Raw genomic sequence first — 21,495 nt, 5'->3', positions numbered from 1 at the left:
TATACTGTCAGTCCCTGTATTAAAAGCTCAGACAATACATTTCAGAGTGTAAAAAACCCCATCTTCAATTAATTACTATGTAAACAAAGCTGGTAGTGGATCACAGTGTTTCAACAGGGGGTGTCAAACTGCAATTACGACTTGGGCCTTCAATCTACAGCAATACAGTTAAACCCTTATACAGCCAATGTGTATTAAAACACATGACACACTGGAATGTGAAGCCATTGCGACTGAGTAATAGAAACGTATGCTCATCTCATCTTAGGCTACAACTTGACAACCTCTTGCTCAAATATTCTAATGAAATTCTATACATGTATGATACTTACATACACACAACAGCTCCATGAGAAAATACAAATACAAATCAATGCTATTAAAATCGTCATTGAAAGTGTGCCATTTAAGAGCCACAGTGCAATGACAATCTACAGAGCTGTTGGCTCTCAAACTGAAAATGTAATTGCATCAACAATATAAACCCAGCTTTATAAGGCACATCAGCTAGATCAACTAGATGACTTGCTATTAATCTGTGCTTGATTTATAAGTTATTATGGATAATGGGATGAAATAGTTATTAACCAAAGGGTTACGCCTATTCGTAATGTGCTGCGTGCCATACTGTACAGACAAAACCATAAAATCATACTGTAATTCAGGCAAAACGCCACCTGAGGGGGACAAACTGAAGGCTTTCCGTTTCCTTTCATGAGAATTGGAATCACTGCAATCGCCAAGTAAAATAATTGTACAGGAATTTATGAAATTGGTGCAGTGACCGATCTAATACTGTCCTCAGGTTTTTCTGTTTAATGTTGCAATTGACCTCAAGTGAAAGCTGACCTCTCTGTCTGTCCACTGTCCTCTCTTTCCAAGGAATAAGACATTGTGTGCATTGTGGACTGAGGTGATTGGAGGAAGAGGAGGGGGAGGGTGTGTGTGTGTGGGGGGGTTCCCTGGAGCTGAAGGTGATCATCTTATCAGCCTTTGCTGGTACTAGCAGCATCGCCTGGTGGACGGAGGGGGCTGCCGGGTGAGTTTAAAGGACTCGTTGCTGTCCACCTCAGGATTTTCCAGGGGAGGAATCTGTTTACCTGAAACACAGCACGGGACCATTAACAGAGTTGCCATCTCGTGTCAATCTTCGGTATGTTCAGTATCAGCATACTAGGTGTTGTGTGTATCACTGAAATTGCAAGGGATTTGGACAAGTGCACGTTATGCATGGTCTGAGTAAAAATCATAATACAGAGGAACTGAATCTGAAAATTGTGCTTAGGAGGCCCATCACCATGCCAACAACCATAAAACAAAATGTAATATGAACTGGGCAAAAAGGGACTTCAGGGCCACTGCTTTGCTTGATATACTCTATTTACATGCCAATCAATCAGTTTTAATAAAATAATAAACACAAAGAAAACCCCCCCCCCCACAAAATCTGACAATTATTCAGCAGAAACTAAGAGATAATTCCAAATGTTGCCAGAGTAAATCAGAATTACATATCACCAAGTATAATAAATATACAGGAATTTGTCTTGGCATAATTAGTGCAGACATATTGGCAATTTCCAGAGTTAAAGAAATCAATGAAGAAAAAGGCCTGTACACTGACAAAAAGGTCTGATGGTCTGAGCACCAAAACATTCACTTTAACTTTCATTTTTTTCCACCATGTAAATAAATCACATTATTTTTGTACCTGAAGAGCCTCTCTAGCCATTATGTAGGCCTTTTTCTTCATTCATTTGTTTGGCTGCTTTACCTGGCTTACGTCTTGGTAAGCTCTGAGTCAAGAGCACAATCTTTTCTCTACAGTTGACTTTCAAAGTTGTGCAGTATTTACTGGCCCATATGATACAGAGACAACATGAACAGTATGAAACATGAAACCTACTGATTTTCTGAAAGAGCTCCTCAACATTGACAGCATTTCTGGCACTAGTCTCGATGAAAATAGCTGCAATTGACTCAGCAAACTCCTTAGCTTCCTTCATAGGCACTTCCCTGTAAGAGAGATGGACACCAAGATAAGTTAGGGGGTAGGTTCACAGTTAACAAAGGCCCCATAGCAGATGTGAATCTTGGAGATCTCCCATTGATGTCTTGCATCCTTCCCTTTGTTTGCCCTGAAAGACTACTGGAGAAGATGGCACAGATGGAAGAGAAGACAAGGTATTATGAGATTAAACAAAAATGGCATCTTTCTTACACATGGCATATAGATTTTTGCAAACAAAGTTCACAGCTTATCAGTGTCTGAAATTAGGTTTTTGGCTCACCTGCCAAGGGTTGGTAAACTAAAAACATTACCTGCCAAGAATAATTTTTGCTGGCCAAAATAATGTGTCACCCAACCCATTTTCAATTTTTTGTGTATAAAATTTTGAGGAAGGAAAAGTTTGCAGAAGTTGAGATGCTGAGGCTGACGTTTCGTGTGGTGCCATCATAGCAGGCAGCCAATTAGGAGCCTGTTTGATACAGAGAGAATTTTGGCTTTGATTTCATTGGCTGACAGTCAGAGGAGGTGTACGGTGGCCAGCAGGGACAAAGTTTGAGAACAGACAAAGACCAAAGACTGTGTATAACCATTGAAAGGTGATTGTCTCAAAAAGTTACTGGGTGACCCTTATTGATTTATTCATGAATGACAAATTTTACCGGCATTTGGCACTTGGCAGGTGGCATTTTGAACCCTGCAGTTTAGGTTCTTTAATACAATAGAACAAAATACTGTAAATTAGATCTTTAATATCCCTGAGTGGCCTTTTTTACAGCTAGGAGTCTGTAAAAAAAAAGACACTATACAACACGCAAAACAACAGCAGTACTATGAAAGAGCAATGGAAAGCGAAAGCTGCCCCACCTGATGTCTCCTAGGTCGTTCTTGTTCCCTGCTATGGCTACAACAATGTCCTCTGGACCATGTTCCTTCAGCTCCTTCACCCACTTCTTCAGTGTCTGGAAAGAGTCCTGGAACAGAAGAAAAGGTATTGGAAATTTCTGGGATGGGTAACAATTTGCTTTAAGCAAATTGTTACCCATCCCGGAAATTTCCTGTTTTGGAATGGGTAACACTTTGCTTAAACCTGTTTTATCCAGGGTTTACTGAGCATGCATACTCTGATCATGGAATTTCTGGAATATCATGGAATACAGTTGTATACCAGACAAAGAAAGTCAGGGAATTTGATCAATTATCTTGGGGAAGTCATGGGAATATCAGGGCCATTTTACAGCAATATACCAGGATGTATTTTACAACTTGTTTCACACATTAATTGCATTAGATGGTTGTGTTCAGCTGATTTTCTCCACATCAATCCAAACTGTTAGTGGAACCGGACTGCTTAGGCTACTCATTTAAAACTTTTCTGAGCTGAAAAACATTAACAAAGCAGGAATAAATAACATTTTTAGGCCATGGAAGTGCTCCAAAGTCATGGAAAAGTCATGTAATTTTACATCAGGGGCATGGTGGGAACCCTGCTTGCTTCAGAGCTGCTGAATACAACGATTGTCTTCTACTGTTGGCCACTGAGCAGCTCCCCTGGTGCAGCTGGGAGTGAAGTACCTTGATCAAGAGCATGTTGGGGAGAGAAGTTCACTACTTGTTCAATTTCCCTGTCCACATTTTGCCAGCAGGTCCGGGGATTTGAACGTCTAGTCACAACCCGACTTCACCGCTTTGATTTAGAAATAAAAAGTTGTTATTCTTACCAGTTTAGTAATGTCATAGACGATGACGGCAGCAGCTGATCCTCGGTAGTACATAGGAGCTAGTGAGTGAAACTAAAAAAGAAAACACATTTATATTATTTAGTATGATTTATCACATCAACTCTTGTTTATATAGCGCATTTCATAAAACACTGTAACCCGAGGTGCTTTATAAACATGGTTAAAAACAGTTCAGGGCCATAACAGAAGAAAGCCAGTAACAGAGACAAAATAAACAACATCATAAAGGGACAAAAGAACAGGAAAAGTAATGTTTAAAAAGTGTAAAAAGTATGGTAAAAAAAAAGGAGATCGGCTGAGAGGTTGTTCCAATGGCAAGGGGCTAAAAAAGTGAAATGCTGCCTCTTCAGCCATTTTGGTTCTGACTGTACGGACTTGCTGATAAAAGTTATGCTGAATCATAGAATTTACAAAGTTTTGTTAAATGCATACAGGACTGATATGGGAATACAGTATATTGTGGATATATGCCCATACATTCTTGAGTGATAAGAGTAGTTCATGAAAAAACTCTACTTTATTGCGATGCACTTGTAAAGAAACTATTTACAGCTTCTAAATATATTTAAAATTATTGTTTAGTTTAAGTTTTGCAGTGCTCATATCAACAGCTTCGTCAATCAACTGAAACAGTTAAACGATTTCCTCAATCAAATGAAATACACAAAGGCAAAAATTAGGAATTCTTGGTACAGGCAAATATAAGATCTTGAGAGTCTAATCTTTGGAGATAGCACAATTGTTCAAGCGATCATTTTTCCACATGAACAGCAAGTACTTGCACTAGTTTTTTCCATGCAGAGAGCATGTCTGGTCAGCACACTCACCCCCTCCATCCAAATGAATCACCATGATGATCCAACAGTTCCGCGAACTTTGACCCCTTGCATATCATCCTGTTCCATGCCTAACAATAACTCCTTGTCATGAGGACGCTTGACAGTTAAGTGATTGTGTAACTGCTGGCTTCTTGACGCAACGCTTGATGGATCACTCATTTTCTAAACATGATTCATAAACGGATGTGTGGAAAAGTTCTAACACCTGATAGAAAAACACATGATAAGTGCATGAGGGGAGGGGAGGGAGAGGGAGAGGTGCTCACCCTCTCCTGTCCTGCTGTATCCCAGATCAGGAATTTGTGCAGTTCATGTCCACATGGCACCGTCTTGGTCAGGAATGATGCTCTGTGAACAGTAAAGAGCATTTCCCATAGTTTTTATGACAGTGTTTATGAACAGACCTAGAGCACACTTTACAAAAAACACAGTACAGTTAGCTAGGAAACAAAAAATGTGAATAACAACATTTGATACCGTGCCTGTGTTGACTGAAGCACTAGTGATTACTTTGGCTGCGTCGGCTCAGAGGCATAGTTCAAAAAAACAGTCAAACGGGAAAAGGAGCCTGAACACTGATGAAAGCCGGATGAAATTGTTGCTTATATTTATAAAATTTTTATATGATTATATTATATAGTGGTTGTTTTAATACAGTTGGTTTTTTTATCCCTGTGGTACAATATGTCTTAGTTTATGGTATTTTATTTGTGGTATTATTGCTTCTCTTTCTATCTATGTCTTACCTTGTGTTCTGTGTGTTTTAAGTGTTTTACGTCTTCCGGTTCATTTTAACCATTCTTTGTCCCTCTCTGTCTATTTTAAGTCAGCTTGCCAAAACAAATCCCAATCAACCATGTTAAGATGGCAATAGAGTATTGAACTTGAACTTGAACTATTTTTCTTTGTCTTCAGTCTTAAAATGAACCTTTGTTTTACTATCTCAGCTTCCTAATGTACTCAGATGTGCTCAGATTCTCTTTTGCTGGTGTTTTTAAACAAATAGCCTAACGTTATCTCCTGGAAAACTTGATTCCAGATAACATTTTTGTTAATTATCGTTACTTTCTTAGAGTAGTAAGGCCTGGGAACAAGTGTAGGAGAGATTTAATTTTGCCTTTTTATTCAATCAGCTTGTTGGACCTGTGGCATCGCCTGGACAAGACCAGAAGAAGAGCAGTGGCACTGAACTTGATGCGATGAAGTTGAGTCCAACTCATTTTTAGAACTGTCACACTAATTTTGGCATTACTGTTTGTCTGGTGTGCAGTTTATGCATTCGTATCCAATACATGTTTTCTTTTTGAATAATGCTGCTCTCTACAGGCCTGCAGCAGAGTTTACTTTGTGTTTACTCATGGGGTTTTAGGAAAAAGTGTAGGCGTGCACTAGAGTATAGGCTGACTAAAATTGTTACAGTTATAATTAGAATAGGGATGCACGATATAATTTGTCCCCTGCTGATACTGACTCCCGGTACTAAGCTTTAAATATCAGCTAATACTGATCTGATCAATTACTTTTAGAATTTAGAATAGAATAGAATTTAAGTGTTAGTTTGGGGTCAAACTGGACAGAAAGGATGGAGACATAATCTATTTTCTGTTCTCAGATGACATAATCTATTCTTCTGATGTCAGATTTAACATCCTTCTCCCTGTATGGAAAGCAGAAGATCAGTCACTTAGTTTACAAGTGGTTCTTGGTATCATATTTTGGTATTCTCTAATGCTTATAATCTATTTTAGTCGGGTATCAGCCCAATATCTGATACCAATATCAGTATAGCTATTGACTCAATCATCAGTGAAGAGGAGAATCCATATTTTCTGTGTGCACACAAGTTAATAAGATTTAACATTTCTATTTGTAGTTAAAAGTTCACTTGACTTGGCCTCTCAAAGGGACTCGGACTCTGATTCTTAATGTGTCTGACTTGTGTCTGGACTTGACCTGACACGAAACCTGATGACTTCATTTTGGACTTGCACAGGTCTGGAACAAAGATGACTTCATCCCACCTCCCATTTGTCTGAATGTGATGTCTATCTTATTCAGTTTATTTTTTTGACTGTTGACTTGTTATATTGATGTCTTTTTCGTGATTTTGTATTGTGATGCTCTTACCCTATTGTGGGACTTATGTTGTGGTCAAAATGATCCTGTACAAAACGGCACACAATACTGGACTTCCCAACTCCTGTGTCCTAAAAATAGAAGAAGGTAATTAAAATTTGTAAATCACAGCACCCCCCCCACACACACACACACACACACACACACACACAAACAAACACTTTGTTGCACATCTGTCTTGTCAAGTGCCCACCACATCAGATAGGTTAGTCAAACAATCCTACAAATTGCTCAATGTTTAACTATTGAAGATCACTGTGGCAGCATACAAAATCACAATGAAATCACAATTTTTCCTACATGCAAACTTTTGGGGGCTTTTGGGGCCCTTGGTGGTCCGGGGCCCCAAGGCAAGACTCACTTCAGATCATTATACTTTGTGCAATTTTGTCACACAAATCAACATATGAGGGCATACGGGCATACGAGCATGGGACTAATACAAGGGATTGGTAAGTGGAGTATGGTTAGCTTGGCTATTAAAATGCCCTGGAATGCATGTCAGATGCTCACTACGGTATGAACAGGCCTGGCAGACATTATGTGTCTTCTCCAAGTTCCTCATTCCGCTTTGCCTCATAAAGAGTTAGTATCTATAATTAAAATAGTCGCCGACAATCCTTCAACACAGTTTATAAACGGGGACTGGGGTGGTTTTTGCAAACGCAGCAAGAACCAAACGGTTTACTTGCAGCGGCTAGCCGGATGATGACGTCATGGCTGGTTAAATGTCAGAACCGTTAGGAAAAATGCAAAGATAACAACACCGTAAACGACGATAATTTGGTTAAAAACATGGAAAACAGTAGAAATAGGCATCAGAAAACACAAATCCGTGTTAAATGACAGCATATCCAAAATGACTGCTGGGCCCACCGGTCGATGCGAGGCTAAGTAAACTATCAACATCACCGGACTTCCATCTCTAAGTTTTCTAAAAGTGCAATATGATAAAACAAAAAGTCATTTATCTGACAGAAATCGAAATATCTGTCGTGTCAGTTTCAGTAATAGACGTTAATGGGCTGTTATCCTCAAGATGTTGTCGGTACACACACAGCAGACTGAAGGAATTTTTCCCAAAAAGGATCAACAAAAACATCTGCCACTTACCCCTAAAAGACAGACTTTGAGCTCCCTTATGGCCATTGTAAGCTACTAAAGTTTTTAAATCATTATTTCTTGAGCTTCACTCAATGCCTTTGTCTCGTCATGCTTACAGCACAATTTTTTTCCTCTTTGCTTGGATAAAAAGAAGAGAAACCCAGCCCCTAAGACAGACTGACCATCTTTTCCAAACCAGTGACTGTAAAGACAGCCACATTAAAAAATGCGACTTCCTGTGGCAACTTTCAAAATAAAACATTTATTGACGGATATACTTGAAACGCATAAAGCACCAACGTGATGATAACGAATATATTAAAGACGGAATCTGTTGTAAATGATAATACAATTGCTTAGCAAGTAGAAATTCCTAAGTATTTATGCCAGATAACTTGGATTTTTAACCCGAATTAATGACACAATTGTCCTTAAAGGCTATGAGCAGAAGGCTTCAGTACTAGTGTTGTGCCAACATTTTTGCCTTTATCTTTGTCTTTTTTGGGAAGAAAATCACTAAATAACAGATAAACATTTTCTTATCATTTCATAGGATTACAAAGAGTGAGAGTAGCCTAACTAGTTGCCATAATGTACGGAGATCACGCTTGTTTGTGATCTTATCTCAAACCACAAGCATTCATTTGATGTACAAAAAAAGTGGTCAGGCTACAAATTATTGTACATGTCATTACTTAAACATATTTCCCCTTCAATAATTTCCGTGTGCAGTGGCAAAAAATCAGCACACAAATGTTATGCTTTTATTTTGAAGTCAAAATTGCTTATTATTCCGGTCTCATTCTGCCTACTTCTGTCTAGCTTGACGCAGTTTACAAATCGGAAACCAGTTGGAGCGACGACAAACTGTCTAGTCACGTGGTACCTTCTATCTCTTAACTTGTTATGTTTTCTTGATGCTGCTAAGTCAGAAAACATCTAACAGGCCATTCATTCCACTAAAAAAATGTAATGTGAACGATTCTTATGGAGCAAGGTATTATTAAGACCTTATTAGGCTGAGGGCGAGGAAGGAAGTATTTTGAGGATGTGTAATGGAAAATAAATTGCACTACATTTGGAATACACTCCCAGGCAAAGGGAATTGGGTTAATAAACTAGGTAAACCCTAGGCTCTGTGTGTGTGAGAGAGAGGATAAAGAACCACATTATTCACTCGGATTGACACTTTATTCTTCACAGCATTATTCTGTCTGCAACAATAAGCTACAAAAGCTTGGAACAATATGAAAATAACCTTATGAGAACCTTATGAGCCCAATCTAGAATTAATCCGTTTCAATCACAGGAGATTAATCAACAACATTTTGAATCATGAGACTGAACGAGATTGCTTTGATTTGCCCGTGTCCAAAGCAGGGGCAGTCACACTAGCATACTCCATAAAGATCATTAATAATAAAAAAAAAAACATATGACAAAACATAATAAGAGCTGAAAACACAGTATGTTTGCAATTTTACAATAATATACATGAACAGGAAGTAAGTAGGCCATGCCTTTGCTTTAAATATCACAGAGACTGAACAATGACAGTAAGACAGTACTTTGCAATAGTCATAGGTCAGTTGTTGTGAAATGAAATGATTGACTTGTAATCTTGAGTTTTACACTCACTTCCAACTGATGTCTTGAATAATAACTCCCCACATCAACAGATAAAAACATGATCAAATACGCAAAACAAAAGTAGATACATCTCCCGCGCGTCTCTGCACACCTTTTGGAGTTGCCAACAAATTTCAGAACAAGTTTCCTTGTTTGTGCAAGGCAGAAGTAACAGAGAAAAGATGGTTCCCACCGTTGTGATTGCATTGGAGAGCAAATGAACAAGTGATATTTCAAAAAGTGATGGTGAAGTTGAAGATGCCTCCAGCTGTATCAAATGTCTCCAATGTTTGTCTACATTTTGCAGTGATGCATGTATTTTTGTTGCGTATATACAGTATATATGTGTATTTATATACGTCCGTGTTTTTCATCCACTGGTCAGTTGCGAGGTACAACGCCGCTACATTTATGTGCATTTGCAGTTCAAAGAAACAAAAGCATCTACAATATATTTTTATATTTTCATATATTACTAAAAAGCATGTAATTTAAAATCACTGTATTTCCTTGAATCGTCTTCCATATCCTCCAGAATACTATTTAAATATATAATATATAGACCAATCATAAATTCTTCATAATTCAAAGAGCTTTTTGTATTAGTGGTTCTCTGGGGGGGAACTTGTCCAGTCTGGCATCTTCAGTTATGGCACAGTGGTCACTATCCTAACAAGTCAAATGTGAGACCAGGTAAGGGACGAAGTGAGTTACAGGGATCGAGTTTAAATCTGATTTACTGTTTATGTTTTGAGCCCTTATGAGTGAAAAATACATTTTACTATATTTTACTGTCTAACTCCCTCTGCCATCCACTTACTTTCTTTTACGAATCCCTTGATTTCTCCCTTTCCCCTCTTCCTTCACACAGGCTTGGCACTCAGGATCTACAAATACGGTTCCCCCTAGTGTCTCACAGTAGTAGCCAGTTGTCTGCTACAGCAGCTACACTATCCCTAGGTGTGTGTGTGTGTGTGTGTAGGGGTGTGTGTGCGTGTGTGTGTGTGTGTGTGTGTTTGCAGAGAAAGTGGGAAACCAAGGTACTCGATTTGTGTTGACAGAGTCAGGATAGTAGTGTTACAGATTCTTCCATGTTGGCTATTTGATGGAAACAATTATGGGATTCAAATCTCTCTCTGCCTCATGAACTCACAGATCCAGTGAGGTGAAAGCTCCAGTGGGCAACATGTGACTCTACAGGACGACTGAGACGTGCAGCAGAACACGTCACGGAGATGACGCCTCACATGTTGCTCTCCCTCCTGTCCTTGCTCGGCGAGGGCTTCGAAGGATCCTTGGCGTTGGCCGAGGCGGCCGCGGAGGCGGAGGAGGAGGCGGCGGTCGCGTCTGCGCCGGCGACTACGGCCGCAGCGACGACGGAGCGCTTGGTTTGCTCCTCGCTGCGGGCCTCCGGGCTGGGCTGCGGGGGCGGGGCCTGCTCGGCCGGCGGCTGGACGGTCAGTTCCTGCTGCAGTTTGTGGCTCTGCAGGAGGCGGAGCTGGACGCGGAGCTCCAGGATGGCTTCCTGCTCCTCGTGGATGGCCTGGTTCAGGTGGGTGTTTTTGTTCTGCGGGGAAATGACATCAAGACAGAGGGTGAGAACAAAGCTTCAGAACTCTGCTAGTCTAATATCTGATGATATTCATAGTGGAAATATATTAGGGCTGAACAATTAATCGAAATTTTATCGAAATCGCAATATGGCCTACTGCAATGTTCAAATCGCAGGAGTCACAATATTTATAAAAGGCGAAATGTGTGTCAAAATACCATTTTAAATTAAATATTGTCTGTTGTTATTGAGATGTCCTGGCCTACACATCATATTCTACAGACTTAAGAAAACATCTTTGTTTGGTACAGATCCTCGCAAAAATCACACCATAATCATTTTAATACGTTTTTCAATGAAAATGAGAATAGTGATGTAAAAATTATCATTCCCTTTAATATCGCAAATCATATCGCAATTGCAATATCACTCAAAATAATTGCAATTAGATATTTTTTCAAAATCGTTCAGCCTTAAAATATATAAACATATTCTTTATAAAATGTTATAAAATTTGTTACATGAAATTCTCACTTCTCAAGTATGTTACAATTTTATAAACAAAGATCTTGAAATAACTAGTGACTCCAACACTATTCGATAGTGTGTTTTACTTTCAGATGAGCAGTCCTTTTCTCAGATTCCACTCTAAATCTGGATCCAATCCAACTTAACCTTTGGTCAAAATTTGAGCCAAATAACGGATGACAGCATAGACAAGACTAAGCAGTCAGTCTGTGTCGAGCGCCTCCCTCCCTCACCTCCAGTTCCTCGTTCTGTTTCTGCAGATCTTCCAGGATCATCTGCAGCTCCTCCTCATCCTCGCTCTCACTCTCGCTGTCTGACGAATATTCCTCCGTCTCGCTGCGGCCCTGCTGCCGACTGGGAAACACAATGCTGGGTTACAAATCAGACTTACGTATAATGACTGTGGAACATCATATTACAACATTTTTCATACATCCAGCTCTCACCCGAGTTACTAAAAGAAAAGGAGTGCGCAACATGACATCGTACTATTTTGAGTATTGTAATTGTTAGAGCTGCAACGATTAATCGATTAACCGATTAGTTGTCAACTATTAAATTAATCGCCATCTATTTTGATAATCGATTAATCAGTTTGAGTAATTTTTTAAGAGAAATAAGTCAAAATTCTCTGATTCCAGCTTCTTAAATGTGAATATTTTCTGGTTTCTTTACTCCTCTATGACAGTAAACTGAATATCTTTGGGTTGTGGACAAAACAAGACATTTGAGGACGTCGTCTTGGGCTTTGGGAAACACTGATCGACATTTTTCACCATTTTCTGACATTTTATAGACCAAACAACTAATCGATTAATCAAGAAAATAGTCGACAGATTAATCGACAATGAAAATAATCCTTAGTTGCAGCCATAGTAATTGCTGTATGTATTGTGATCCACTAGTTACAGCTCCCTTGAGTAAGTAGACTAATTAACCACTGAACCCCAAACTGCTCTTAACCCCTTGAGCGATTTTACATTGATTAGCCATTTAAAAATGTCTAAATGGTTATAGATTTCTAGGCTAAAATGGGGCAACACAGGGTTTAAAAGTGAAAGTTTAGTAGACCACATTTTCTGGGATACATGACAAAAAATTAATATTATCTTGTACATATGGAGTTCTCTGATATTTACAGCTGTTTATGTATTGTATAAATATGTAATAATGTTTTTACTGCTTGGTCTAGAACTTTCTATACATAGCCTTTTTTGGTTCCTGGGCTATATGAGAGCTACAGCATAGACACGATGTTGAAATGCCGTTTAGTGCTCAGCGGGTAAGAATATATACAATTTGGGGCTGCACACACATTTTTTTTTATCTCCACATTATCTAGGAAGGAAATGTGAAAAGTAAATTGCAGGTACTTTGTGCTGATTTAATAATAAAATAATCACAATCTTATCTCTCACCTCTGTATGTCTGCGATCTCGGCCCGCAGCCTCTCGATCTCCTCCTTCTCGGTGGCGATCTGTCTGCGCAGCACCTGCTCCAGAGAGATCAGCTCCTCCTGCTCCGTCAGGATCTCATTTTCCTGACGACGGACAGAAAGAGGGGGGGAAAAAAAATTATCCCATCTCTGAGAACCTGGACTGAGTAAGAGGTATAAGTAGAGATGTGTTTTTTTAAAACCATTTCAACTTGCATTCATTTCTAAAAGCAAATTACAGTTTCCACAGCATTTTGCAGGCCTAAGCACATTCTCTTTAAATGTGTGTGTGTTCTTGTGTGTGTGTTTCACCTGTGCCAGGAGGATGTTGATCACTTCCTCCTCATTCTCAGTCATTTCCTCTTTAGAAACATCTTCCTTCGACAGGCTGGCTATCTCCTGGGCTATCTTGCTCTCACACTCCTACAGGTCCGCAGGGGGGAAGATAAAGTGGAGCAGAATGGTCAGACAACTCTGCTTTTCTCGAGGTCAAACTAAAACTCTGCGGTGGAGCTATTTTTAAGTACCATAAGCAGCAGTGGTGTAGCCATTAGAAAGCTCTTTGACATTTAACAGACTAGGGTTGCACGCAGAGAAGCAAAATAGTTTTCTCTTCAGTCTCCAGTGACTCACTACCTACTTTCACTATTTTGCCAGACAACTATCTGTTTTAATAGAACAGGTCATGGTTAGTTACCTGCCAAAGTGGCTAGTGTTGCAGAAAAACTTAAGAGCCACAGCAAAAGATTTAACAGCATTTGACTGATAGCCGGAATTAATGTCCCACCCGAGTGTCATGATACCAAACCTTCAGAATACTTGTGATACCAAAGATTCTGCAATATTGTAGCATTATAAATATCGCAAGTCTCAAAATCCACGGTCAGTACAGGATAGAGGATTTGTGTTGGTTGCATTATCATATGGAAAAAAAGCTGCATCCTGTTATCTAAAATTTGGAAAGTTTAATGACAAAGCATTAACTGTAAAAGAGATCATTACCATGCCAGTTTGTGGCCTTTGCCTCTTTTTTAGCACTGAACTATCACTGTGTGAAACTTTGAATGCTAATTAGCAAGTAGTTTCCAGTATTCTTTAGTATGATGTGTTGACATCACTTGGTATCATGATATGAAGTCTTGTATAGGCCCATGAAATGCAGCAGGCTGCATAGAGAGGCCACATAGTATTTAATTCCTAGTAGTGAAATGACCCAAAACTGCAGAAGTATCACTGTGCAAGACAGACTAACCCTCATGTTTATGTGACATAGCTTGTTCTAAATACAAGCATTGAAAACTAACATTAGCTTAAAATACTGTGACACAATGCAACAGGCAACTGCTTGCAGTATGTTGTGGCTGCATCTGTCCTGGTATAAGTAAACCACACATACACAAATATAGTAATCTGACACAACGTACCTGACGTTTGGCTTCCCTCAGTTTGCGTTTCAGAGCAGTCAGGATGCGCTGAACCTCCCAGAGCCGCTCCTCTTTGGACAGATCCTTCACCCCCGCCTGCAGGTCCCTGTGCAGGCAGTTCAGCAGGAACTCCTGGGAACACACACACACACACACACACACACACACACACACATTTACATTACGTTTTAGGCATTTGGTTGATGCTCTCATCCAGAATGTCTTAAAATGAATGCAATCATAGAATAAGCTTGAATCCCTTGATCACCAGTCAAACAGTAATAAGAAGGGTCACCAAGTCCCGACAGATGCAACAAACTAAACCCGTGACCCTCAAATGAGCGCGTATGACAGAGAAAATATCAGCTGATTTCCCTTAGATTTCTAAATATATTCGTCATTACTGGAAACAGGCATGGCATTACATTTATGCAAACTGTCACACTGTTAAAATCTCATTTCCCATGTATCCTTGCTTGAGAAAGGCAGAAGGAACAAGAAACATTTTGTTGCGATGGCATTGGAGAGCCAAGTAAAGGATTATTTTTAACAATGACGGGTACAAAGTTGCGAATGTAATGCTGAGGATGGCTCCAGTTTTGTTTACACTTTGCAAAAGGAGGCATGCACTTGCATGTAACAAAATGGCAGGAAGTTCTGGGATAGACAGTAACAAAATACCAAGTTCTGGCACATTCAGCAACAGAAAGAGAGATAAAGGTTTGTACTGCCAACAAGAGAATGAAACTTCTCTAATTAAATTCCTGCTACATCACTATGTATCACTTCAATCCCAGAAAGTCTGCTTACTTGGCCTCCAAAAACATTTATAAGATATTTTTAGAGCAAGGGAACAGACACACCGGCTGTATCAGGGACTGAACCCACCTGTCTTCGGATCTCCTCTTTGATGCTCTCCTGGGTCTCAGGCAGCGCCGGCATGGTTGCCATGTTGGACCAGCGGAGCGGCCGCACCACGGGCTTCAGAATCACGTCTCCAAACAGCTCCCTCACATGGGTGAAGAACACGTAAAGAACACGGTTCCCGATCTGAACACAAGGTAAACAAATCAGTTGAGTAAACAAAGCACACAGCTATGGCGTGTTGACTATATGATACATGTACAGTCCTGCCCTGTATGTGAGGCCCTGTAGTCCTTATACCATGTGTCAGAGTGAAATTAAATTGTCAGTACGTATCTGCTCCAACATCTCCAAGACAAATTCCTGTATATTTATGCAACCTGATTAAAGTGATGCTGATTCCAATCATTAATTGAAAGGAGTGTATATTAATTTATCACAGTGTTGTGGCTACTGCTGCTGTTGGTTCAGAATAAGTGGAGCAGCCACAGAAATGTCCCCTATGGGAATAAATTAGCTCTTCTAAACTGGGCCAGGGTTTCAGCAATGATCTGACTGTCTGATCCAATAAAAACTACTGGCTTGTTGCTATGGGGAGGTTTCCTATCTTGAGGGTACTCTTGAGCCTGAGCCCAAGCCCCACTTTCCATCTGATGTTTAGTTTGCTCTTCTCTCTTTCCCCATTATCCTCTGTGCAATGCTTTTAATTCTACCTAGTGTTGTGGACATCGGCGACGGGCTGTGTCGGGGGTGACATTTTTTTCATCAATATAATATTTTGAAAATAACATTTTGCTTTCACAATGTAGCCATTAGCCAAAACAACAAAATCATTGAATAAGAGGCGCTGAGAACAATGCTAAGCCAAGTCAGCGGGGAAATGAAGACAAACCTTATGTGACACACAAACACACACACACCTCCACAGCCCTATAGCTCACACACACACACACACACACACACACACACCATTCCCAAGTGCTGCAAGCGAAGCACTTTCTCCTCACTGTTAACTTTTTTTTAAATCTGCTAAAAGTCTGTCGACAATAGTTTAGCTTGTGTTTTTGAGCACAGTTATAGGCAAAAAATGTTTATCCTTTCTCCAAAATGTGAACTAAATGGAGAATTAAACTCACATTAATGAGACAGGATGGAGGATCGGAGATGTTTGATTGGGCGATGTGACACTGCGTAAATGTTGGACATTGAAGAACCCTAGTTCTACCCATCATCCTTTCTTCCCCACTTCCTTCCTTTCTTACATTTTCCCCATTTATTTCAGATTCCATTCATTCAGCTCACCCCACCCTTCATCTCTGACCTGTACAGTCGGGTTGAGGACGATGGAGATGTTCTGGATGTTCATCTTCGTCTCCGTCTCCCTGGCGATGACGTGGTCCATGTGTGTGATGAGCCAGGAGAGGAGCAGCCGGCTGCCGGGCAACACCTCGGCCAACAGCCTCTGGAACTCCGTCACCTTCTCGGCCTCCACCTGCCGGCCGCAGGCGTCCTCGAAGCGCTGGCCCAGGTCTCGGCCCAGCAGGTTCTCTGGCAGCTCGCGGAGGTACTGCTTCAGCAGGCTGGCAACTGTGTGGGGGTCGTACTCTTCCAGGCAGGGGCACTCCTCACGGTCGTAGGCCGCTTTCAGTTCATCCACTTTGGACTTCATACCTGAGAGGGAGAGGAGGAGTTGAATGAAGTAAGTGTGGGACAGCTGAGGCATGGATGCAACTGTGAAGTCTAGAGGCTGTGTACAATCAGACATACAGGTACTGATATGAATACAGAATGATACAATAAAAAAAAACAACAGTCTACCAAGGTTTCCATACCTGAGACACGGTAGATGCCCTCACACTTCATGCCATAACTTTCAATGTAGTCCACACACTCCCTAAAAATGGCCGGCAGCTGGATCCCGTCATAAAGAGCTGTCCTCTTGACAGCTTCGGCCAGTGGGGCTCCAAAGATGGGCCTGAAGGTGGGGGTCTCCACCGGCACTGGCTCCGCCTCTGCTGTCGGCTTCTTCTTCTTCTTCTTCTCCTTCCACTGCTTAACCACATCCGCAGCCGTGAGGTCCTTTGATTTTTTGTCCTTGGTCTTGTCCTCCTTGGGACCCTTCTCCTTCACTTTGAAGTCCTTCTCCTTCTTCTTGGAGAAGCTGGGCTTCTTGAACACGTGGATTCCCTTGGAGCGCTTCATCTTGGACGGGCTCTCCGCCTCGTCGGCTGAACTGTCCTCCTGGAAAGCAGCGTAGCCTTCCGCTGGTGAGAGGAAAGAAGCGGTAGGAAGAGGCAGAAAATGGGTTAGGTTCGAGGAAAAAACTCCCCTTTTTTACTTATCCTCCTCCTACGACAGAATCATGATAGCAGCGAAACAGAAACAGGAAGAACGATGGGTGAGAGAGAGAAGATAGCAGAGGAGGGGGAGAATGGGGACTTGGAAAAGAGGTCAGCCACCGATTTAGCATAGCTCCCACTGCACCTTGCGTGTCTCTTCTTGTGAAAAGCTTTAGAGTTTTGATACATTTCCTCTGAGCAAACAGCTACCAGCTAGTGTCAGAGACCATTAGTGACCTCTTCACAGTTTTTGTCCCCTCTAATTATCTCTAGGGCCCTGTGTATCACACTGCTGCCTGAGACACACCTTCACAGGGCTCTAGGTGTGTCCTGAAACTGTCCGTCTCTTCCTTTCTCCCACCATACCCCAGTGTAGGAGCTAAATATAGGCACGGAAAAATCCTGATAAAAAAAGAGATTGAGGGGACAATAGGCTGACTAACACTCAGTAAGAGGAACAGATCTCACTGCTACAGGCAGCAACAGCCAACAGGTTAGAGAAGTGGGCTTTTGATGGGAAGAAAAGGGTTTTCAACGAGTGAAGCTCTCTTCACTCAACAATTACTTCAGCTACGTCGTAATGGCATTTAACCCTCAATTGGTCCAAAAGAGCAGCTTAGTGGGCAGAAGTAGAGGACTAGGGTGTACTGGGCAGCTCCCAGGTGTGAATGTGTTTAACTGTCAAGGCTGGTTCGTGCTTCATGAGTGGCTAGTCTGTGTACCTTAGCATTTGGGTTTCTCGCACTCCTTATGATGACCGCGCACCTGAAAACTACACCACTTTAGTGACGCTATAGGAAAATTCAGCTCTCCACATCCCCCAAGAAAAAACAAGAACCCCACCGCCAATAGTTCTGGTTCATCTTGGTTCAGCTGATCCTGGATGGAGGCGCTGTAGCATTGTCTGTGTTGCGGCCAGTCATTTTGTCATTTTGGCCACAATTAACCATGCACACTCCATCGCGTGTGTTTCCTCATTAAACATAAACCAGCCTTAACCGTGACATGCAGGGTGTTCCTGCCCATGGTAAATAAATGTTGAAGAATCAGAACTCCCCAGTTAGGACATTTTGGGACAGCTTTCTATGCATCTATAATACACAAACATGACAGGATCATTTCTTACTCCTTTTTTCCTTCTTTTTGAACTTGTTCTTCTTCTTGCTGTGCTCTTTGTCATCGTCTGAGACGTAGGCGTCGGGCGGCTCGTGGTGATGGCCATCGTGCGGCGGCGAGGGCTCGCCGGTGCGGTACAACCCGGGGAACTTGGTGGGACTGATCTCCTCAGAGCTGGGGGTGCGGGCCACGCCCCCAGGGTGCTCGGCCCTGCGCTGCTCCGCAGGGCTGCTGCTGGGGGGCAGGAAGCACTCGGTCATGGCTGCTCTGCCTTGATCACTCCTCTGGTTGGGGGCACATCACCTCTCCATCACACCTGCAGGGGGCAGAAACACCAGCTATTGACACAACAACCCAGCATTGTGTTTGGTGGTGCTGTGAGCTTCTGTAACTCAGAACCTCTTGGGGAGAGAGAGAATACACTGATACACTTTTATTATTACCACTTGGCCATATAAGACCATTACCAAGTTCTGAGTAATGATAATAATATGTCCCACATCTTAGTGTTTGAGTGTGAAAGATATACAACAACTTGGTATAATGACAGCTTTGCTTCCCCAGAAAATGATGTTTCCCAAGAAGAGTAACACCACCACTCCAACTACCACGAATAATAACTATATTCATATATCAGTGTTCTTAGCAAAGAAATAAAAAAAACTCTAAAACTCCAAAGCAGAAAGAGAGAAAAGGAGATTCAAGGGACAACAGGCCTGACTAACACCCAGTAAGAACCATGCTCAGTAAAGGAACTGATTTTATTGCTATAGGCAGCAACAGCCAACAGGTTAGAGAAGTGGACTTGTGATGGGAAGAGCCAGCAGCAAGTGAGCTGCTGGCTCCATTAAGACCTGCTCAGTGTAACAGAAGTAGCACATAACTATGTAACAGTACATTATAGCAATACAAATTTACAAAAATACCAGGCTCAAGTCCACTCAACATCTGAACAACCGGTAAGTGCACCATCAAATGGAAAGTTAAAGGACAGCTAATAGTTTTGGCCTGTTAAAGCCCACTATGCAAAGTTCAGAAATCATGTTAGGCTCCCAACATCAAATCAACAATACTGCTATGGCATAATAAAAGTAATATCAGATAACCAGTTAAAAGCAAATTTAGACAAACAAGCTTCCAGTTGTGAAGTTACAGAGTTTGTTCATCATATTTTGTCTGTAGATCTAACAATACACTTCTGTACACAGAGTTAAAGCTCCATAAAGCTAGGTTTTGAGTTGAGTATTTTGATGTCATGATTGCATCAAGAGAACAGCTGCAGCAGTAATGTCCACCCACCAGATGGGGCTCTGTTATCTTCCACATCATCTCTAACATAACCACACTCACACCCATAGTCAGCAAAAAGAAAATGAACGCCTACTTCAAAAAAAGTTGGGTTAGTATTTTATCAACAGCTGAAAACACAGCCTTGGTCATTCTAACAAAACCATGTCACATATCTCTAAATCTGCGTCTAAATCTCTAAAGCTGGGTACTCCATACACCATAGCCTGGCTGTCTGAATTGTTTAAGTTGAAAATATGCAGAACTCATGAGCCCCCTTAGTTAACTGATATAATTAGTTGAACTATCCCTGCTGGGGTATGCTAAAAAACACGACTTCAACAGTTACAAAATACAGGAGCATAGCTAACCACTCTGAAAGATATTTCTCAAGGTGACAGCAGGTTGAAAATCGCCTATCACATGATACTATAGACATACTTTAGGCCCAAACTTAGGTGATACACCCTCTGTTTCTCGGGAGGCGACATGACCACCTAGAAAATATATTACTATTATATTATTATAAGAAGACAAATGTGATAACTGACGCACAGTAAGAACTACACATGGACCTGAAGACTGTCAGAGATACATAAAGTACTGATGGTGCCTGTCTGCCTGTCAAACATCTTAATCTTCCCTCGGTGTGTGGAGATTTTCCTTATTCCTGTCCTGTCCACTTTCCACAGGATCACGAATTCAACACAGCCAGCCGCATACTATTATCTGACTGGGTAAATACAGGTCAACTGTTGATCTAACGTACTTCAAACCATTAACATTAAAACAGCAAAAACTAAAAACAACTCTCCGCTTGTCATCTGAATGAAAGGGCCCATATGCTAACGTTAGTTTAGCTAGCTGCTAGCCTGCTAAACTAGCTGATTAGCAAGCCTACCCGTCACGAGTAAAGCCTCTGTTTCGTACAAACAAAACCAACATGATATATATAGATAATTTCAGGTACTAAATTCTACTTTGCAACTGGTGTATTGATATTCAAATCTCAAAACACAAAAGACAATAAACTTTACCAACTACTATCCCGTTCGGTCAATTTCAGAGTAGAGCTTCCGGCTGTCTGTATACTAAATAAACGCATCTGCGGCTGCGCAGTGACGCAAGTGCATGGTAGGAAATGTAGTTCAAAGGAGAATGTAAACTACAAAGTTTGAGTTGCTCTCTGCTCACCACCCCACCCAAGTAATATATGTAGATTTCATGCCTAAGAGTAATCTGGAATCCATGAAGAATGTTTAGGCTGTGGTATCATTTAGATCTGAACAGCAGGTTTGCTGTTGAACAGGCCAGTGAACAAGAGGAACTGCCAAAAAAATGTTTTGAATAGTAACTCTTATCTAAATTTAGGGTAACCACTTGCTATTCCTAATCACATGTAAATTCCCAAACACTGCGGTTGGATTCAGAAGCCTGATGGTCATCCCGACATATGGAAAACATTAGTCCCTCTCCATTCTCCACTGGCACC

General features: G+C 41.1%; 2 protein-coding genes across 2 annotated transcripts; both read right to left on the bottom strand.

Moving 5' to 3' along the window:
• Positions 1 to 907: 907 nt before the first annotated feature.
• rab31 (RAB31, member RAS oncogene family) lies at positions 908 to 8,006 on the bottom strand. Its single transcript, XM_071528671.1, has 7 exons — positions 7,839 to 8,006; positions 6,717 to 6,796; positions 4,856 to 4,937; positions 3,730 to 3,801; positions 2,876 to 2,982; positions 1,907 to 2,016; positions 908 to 1,100 (listed from the first exon to the last, which is right to left on the bottom strand). The coding sequence occupies exons 1-7, from the start codon at positions 7,872 to 7,874 to the stop codon at positions 1,003 to 1,005; spliced, it is 585 nt and encodes a 194-aa protein (XP_071384772.1). The 5' UTR covers positions 7,875 to 8,006; the 3' UTR covers positions 908 to 1,002.
• A 1,003-nt stretch (positions 8,007 to 9,009) lies between these two features.
• On the bottom strand, positions 9,010 to 21,089 carry ralbp1 (ralA binding protein 1). Its single transcript, XM_071528655.1, has 10 exons — positions 21,041 to 21,089; positions 18,727 to 19,032; positions 17,094 to 17,525; positions 16,583 to 16,932; positions 15,286 to 15,447; positions 14,398 to 14,529; positions 13,286 to 13,396; positions 12,957 to 13,078; positions 11,772 to 11,892; positions 9,010 to 11,025 (listed from the first exon to the last, which is right to left on the bottom strand). Exons 2-10 carry the CDS (start codon positions 18,974 to 18,976, stop codon positions 10,702 to 10,704), a joined length of 2,004 nt encoding a protein of 667 aa, XP_071384756.1. The 5' UTR covers positions 18,977 to 19,032; positions 21,041 to 21,089; the 3' UTR covers positions 9,010 to 10,701.
• Between the last annotated feature and the right edge of the window lie 406 nt (positions 21,090 to 21,495).

This window comes from Centroberyx affinis, unplaced genomic scaffold (assembly GCF_046629955.1).
Source record: "Centroberyx affinis isolate AG114_WGS23_722 - 3 ecotype Tasmania unplaced genomic scaffold, CSIRO-AGI_Caff_v1 ptg001696l_1, whole genome shotgun sequence".
Lineage (NCBI taxonomy): Eukaryota > Metazoa > Chordata > Actinopteri > Beryciformes > Berycidae > Centroberyx > Centroberyx affinis.
The sequence above is the reverse complement of the archived record's forward strand: the minus strand, read 5'-3'. Positions and strand labels throughout refer to the sequence as shown.

Excerpts from the sequence above, each read along its gene's own strand:
- rab31 (XM_071528671.1), bottom strand. The coding sequence starts at position 7,874 with ATGGCCATAAGGGAGCTCAAAGTCTGTCTTTTAGGG. Across the intron at positions 6,797-7,838 it reads TCAAAGTCTGTCTTTTAGGG|GACACAGGAGTTGGGAAGTC; the intron begins GTAAGTGGCAGA and ends TTCTATTTTTAG. Across the intron at positions 4,938-6,716 it reads AACATAAGTCCCACAATAGG|AGCATCATTCCTGACCAAGA; the intron begins GTAAGAGCATCA and ends TACTGTTCACAG.
- ralbp1 (XM_071528655.1), bottom strand. The coding sequence starts at position 18,976 with ATGACCGAGTGCTTCCTGCCCCCCAGCAGCAGCCCTGCGGAGCAGCGC. Across the intron at positions 14,530-15,285 it reads AAGAGGAGATCCGAAGACAG|GAGTTCCTGCTGAACTGCCT; the intron begins GTGGGTTCAGTC and ends GTGTGTTCCCAG. Across the intron at positions 13,079-13,285 it reads TCAACATCCTCCTGGCACAG|GAAAATGAGATCCTGACGGA; the intron begins GTGAAACACACA and ends GTCCGTCGTCAG.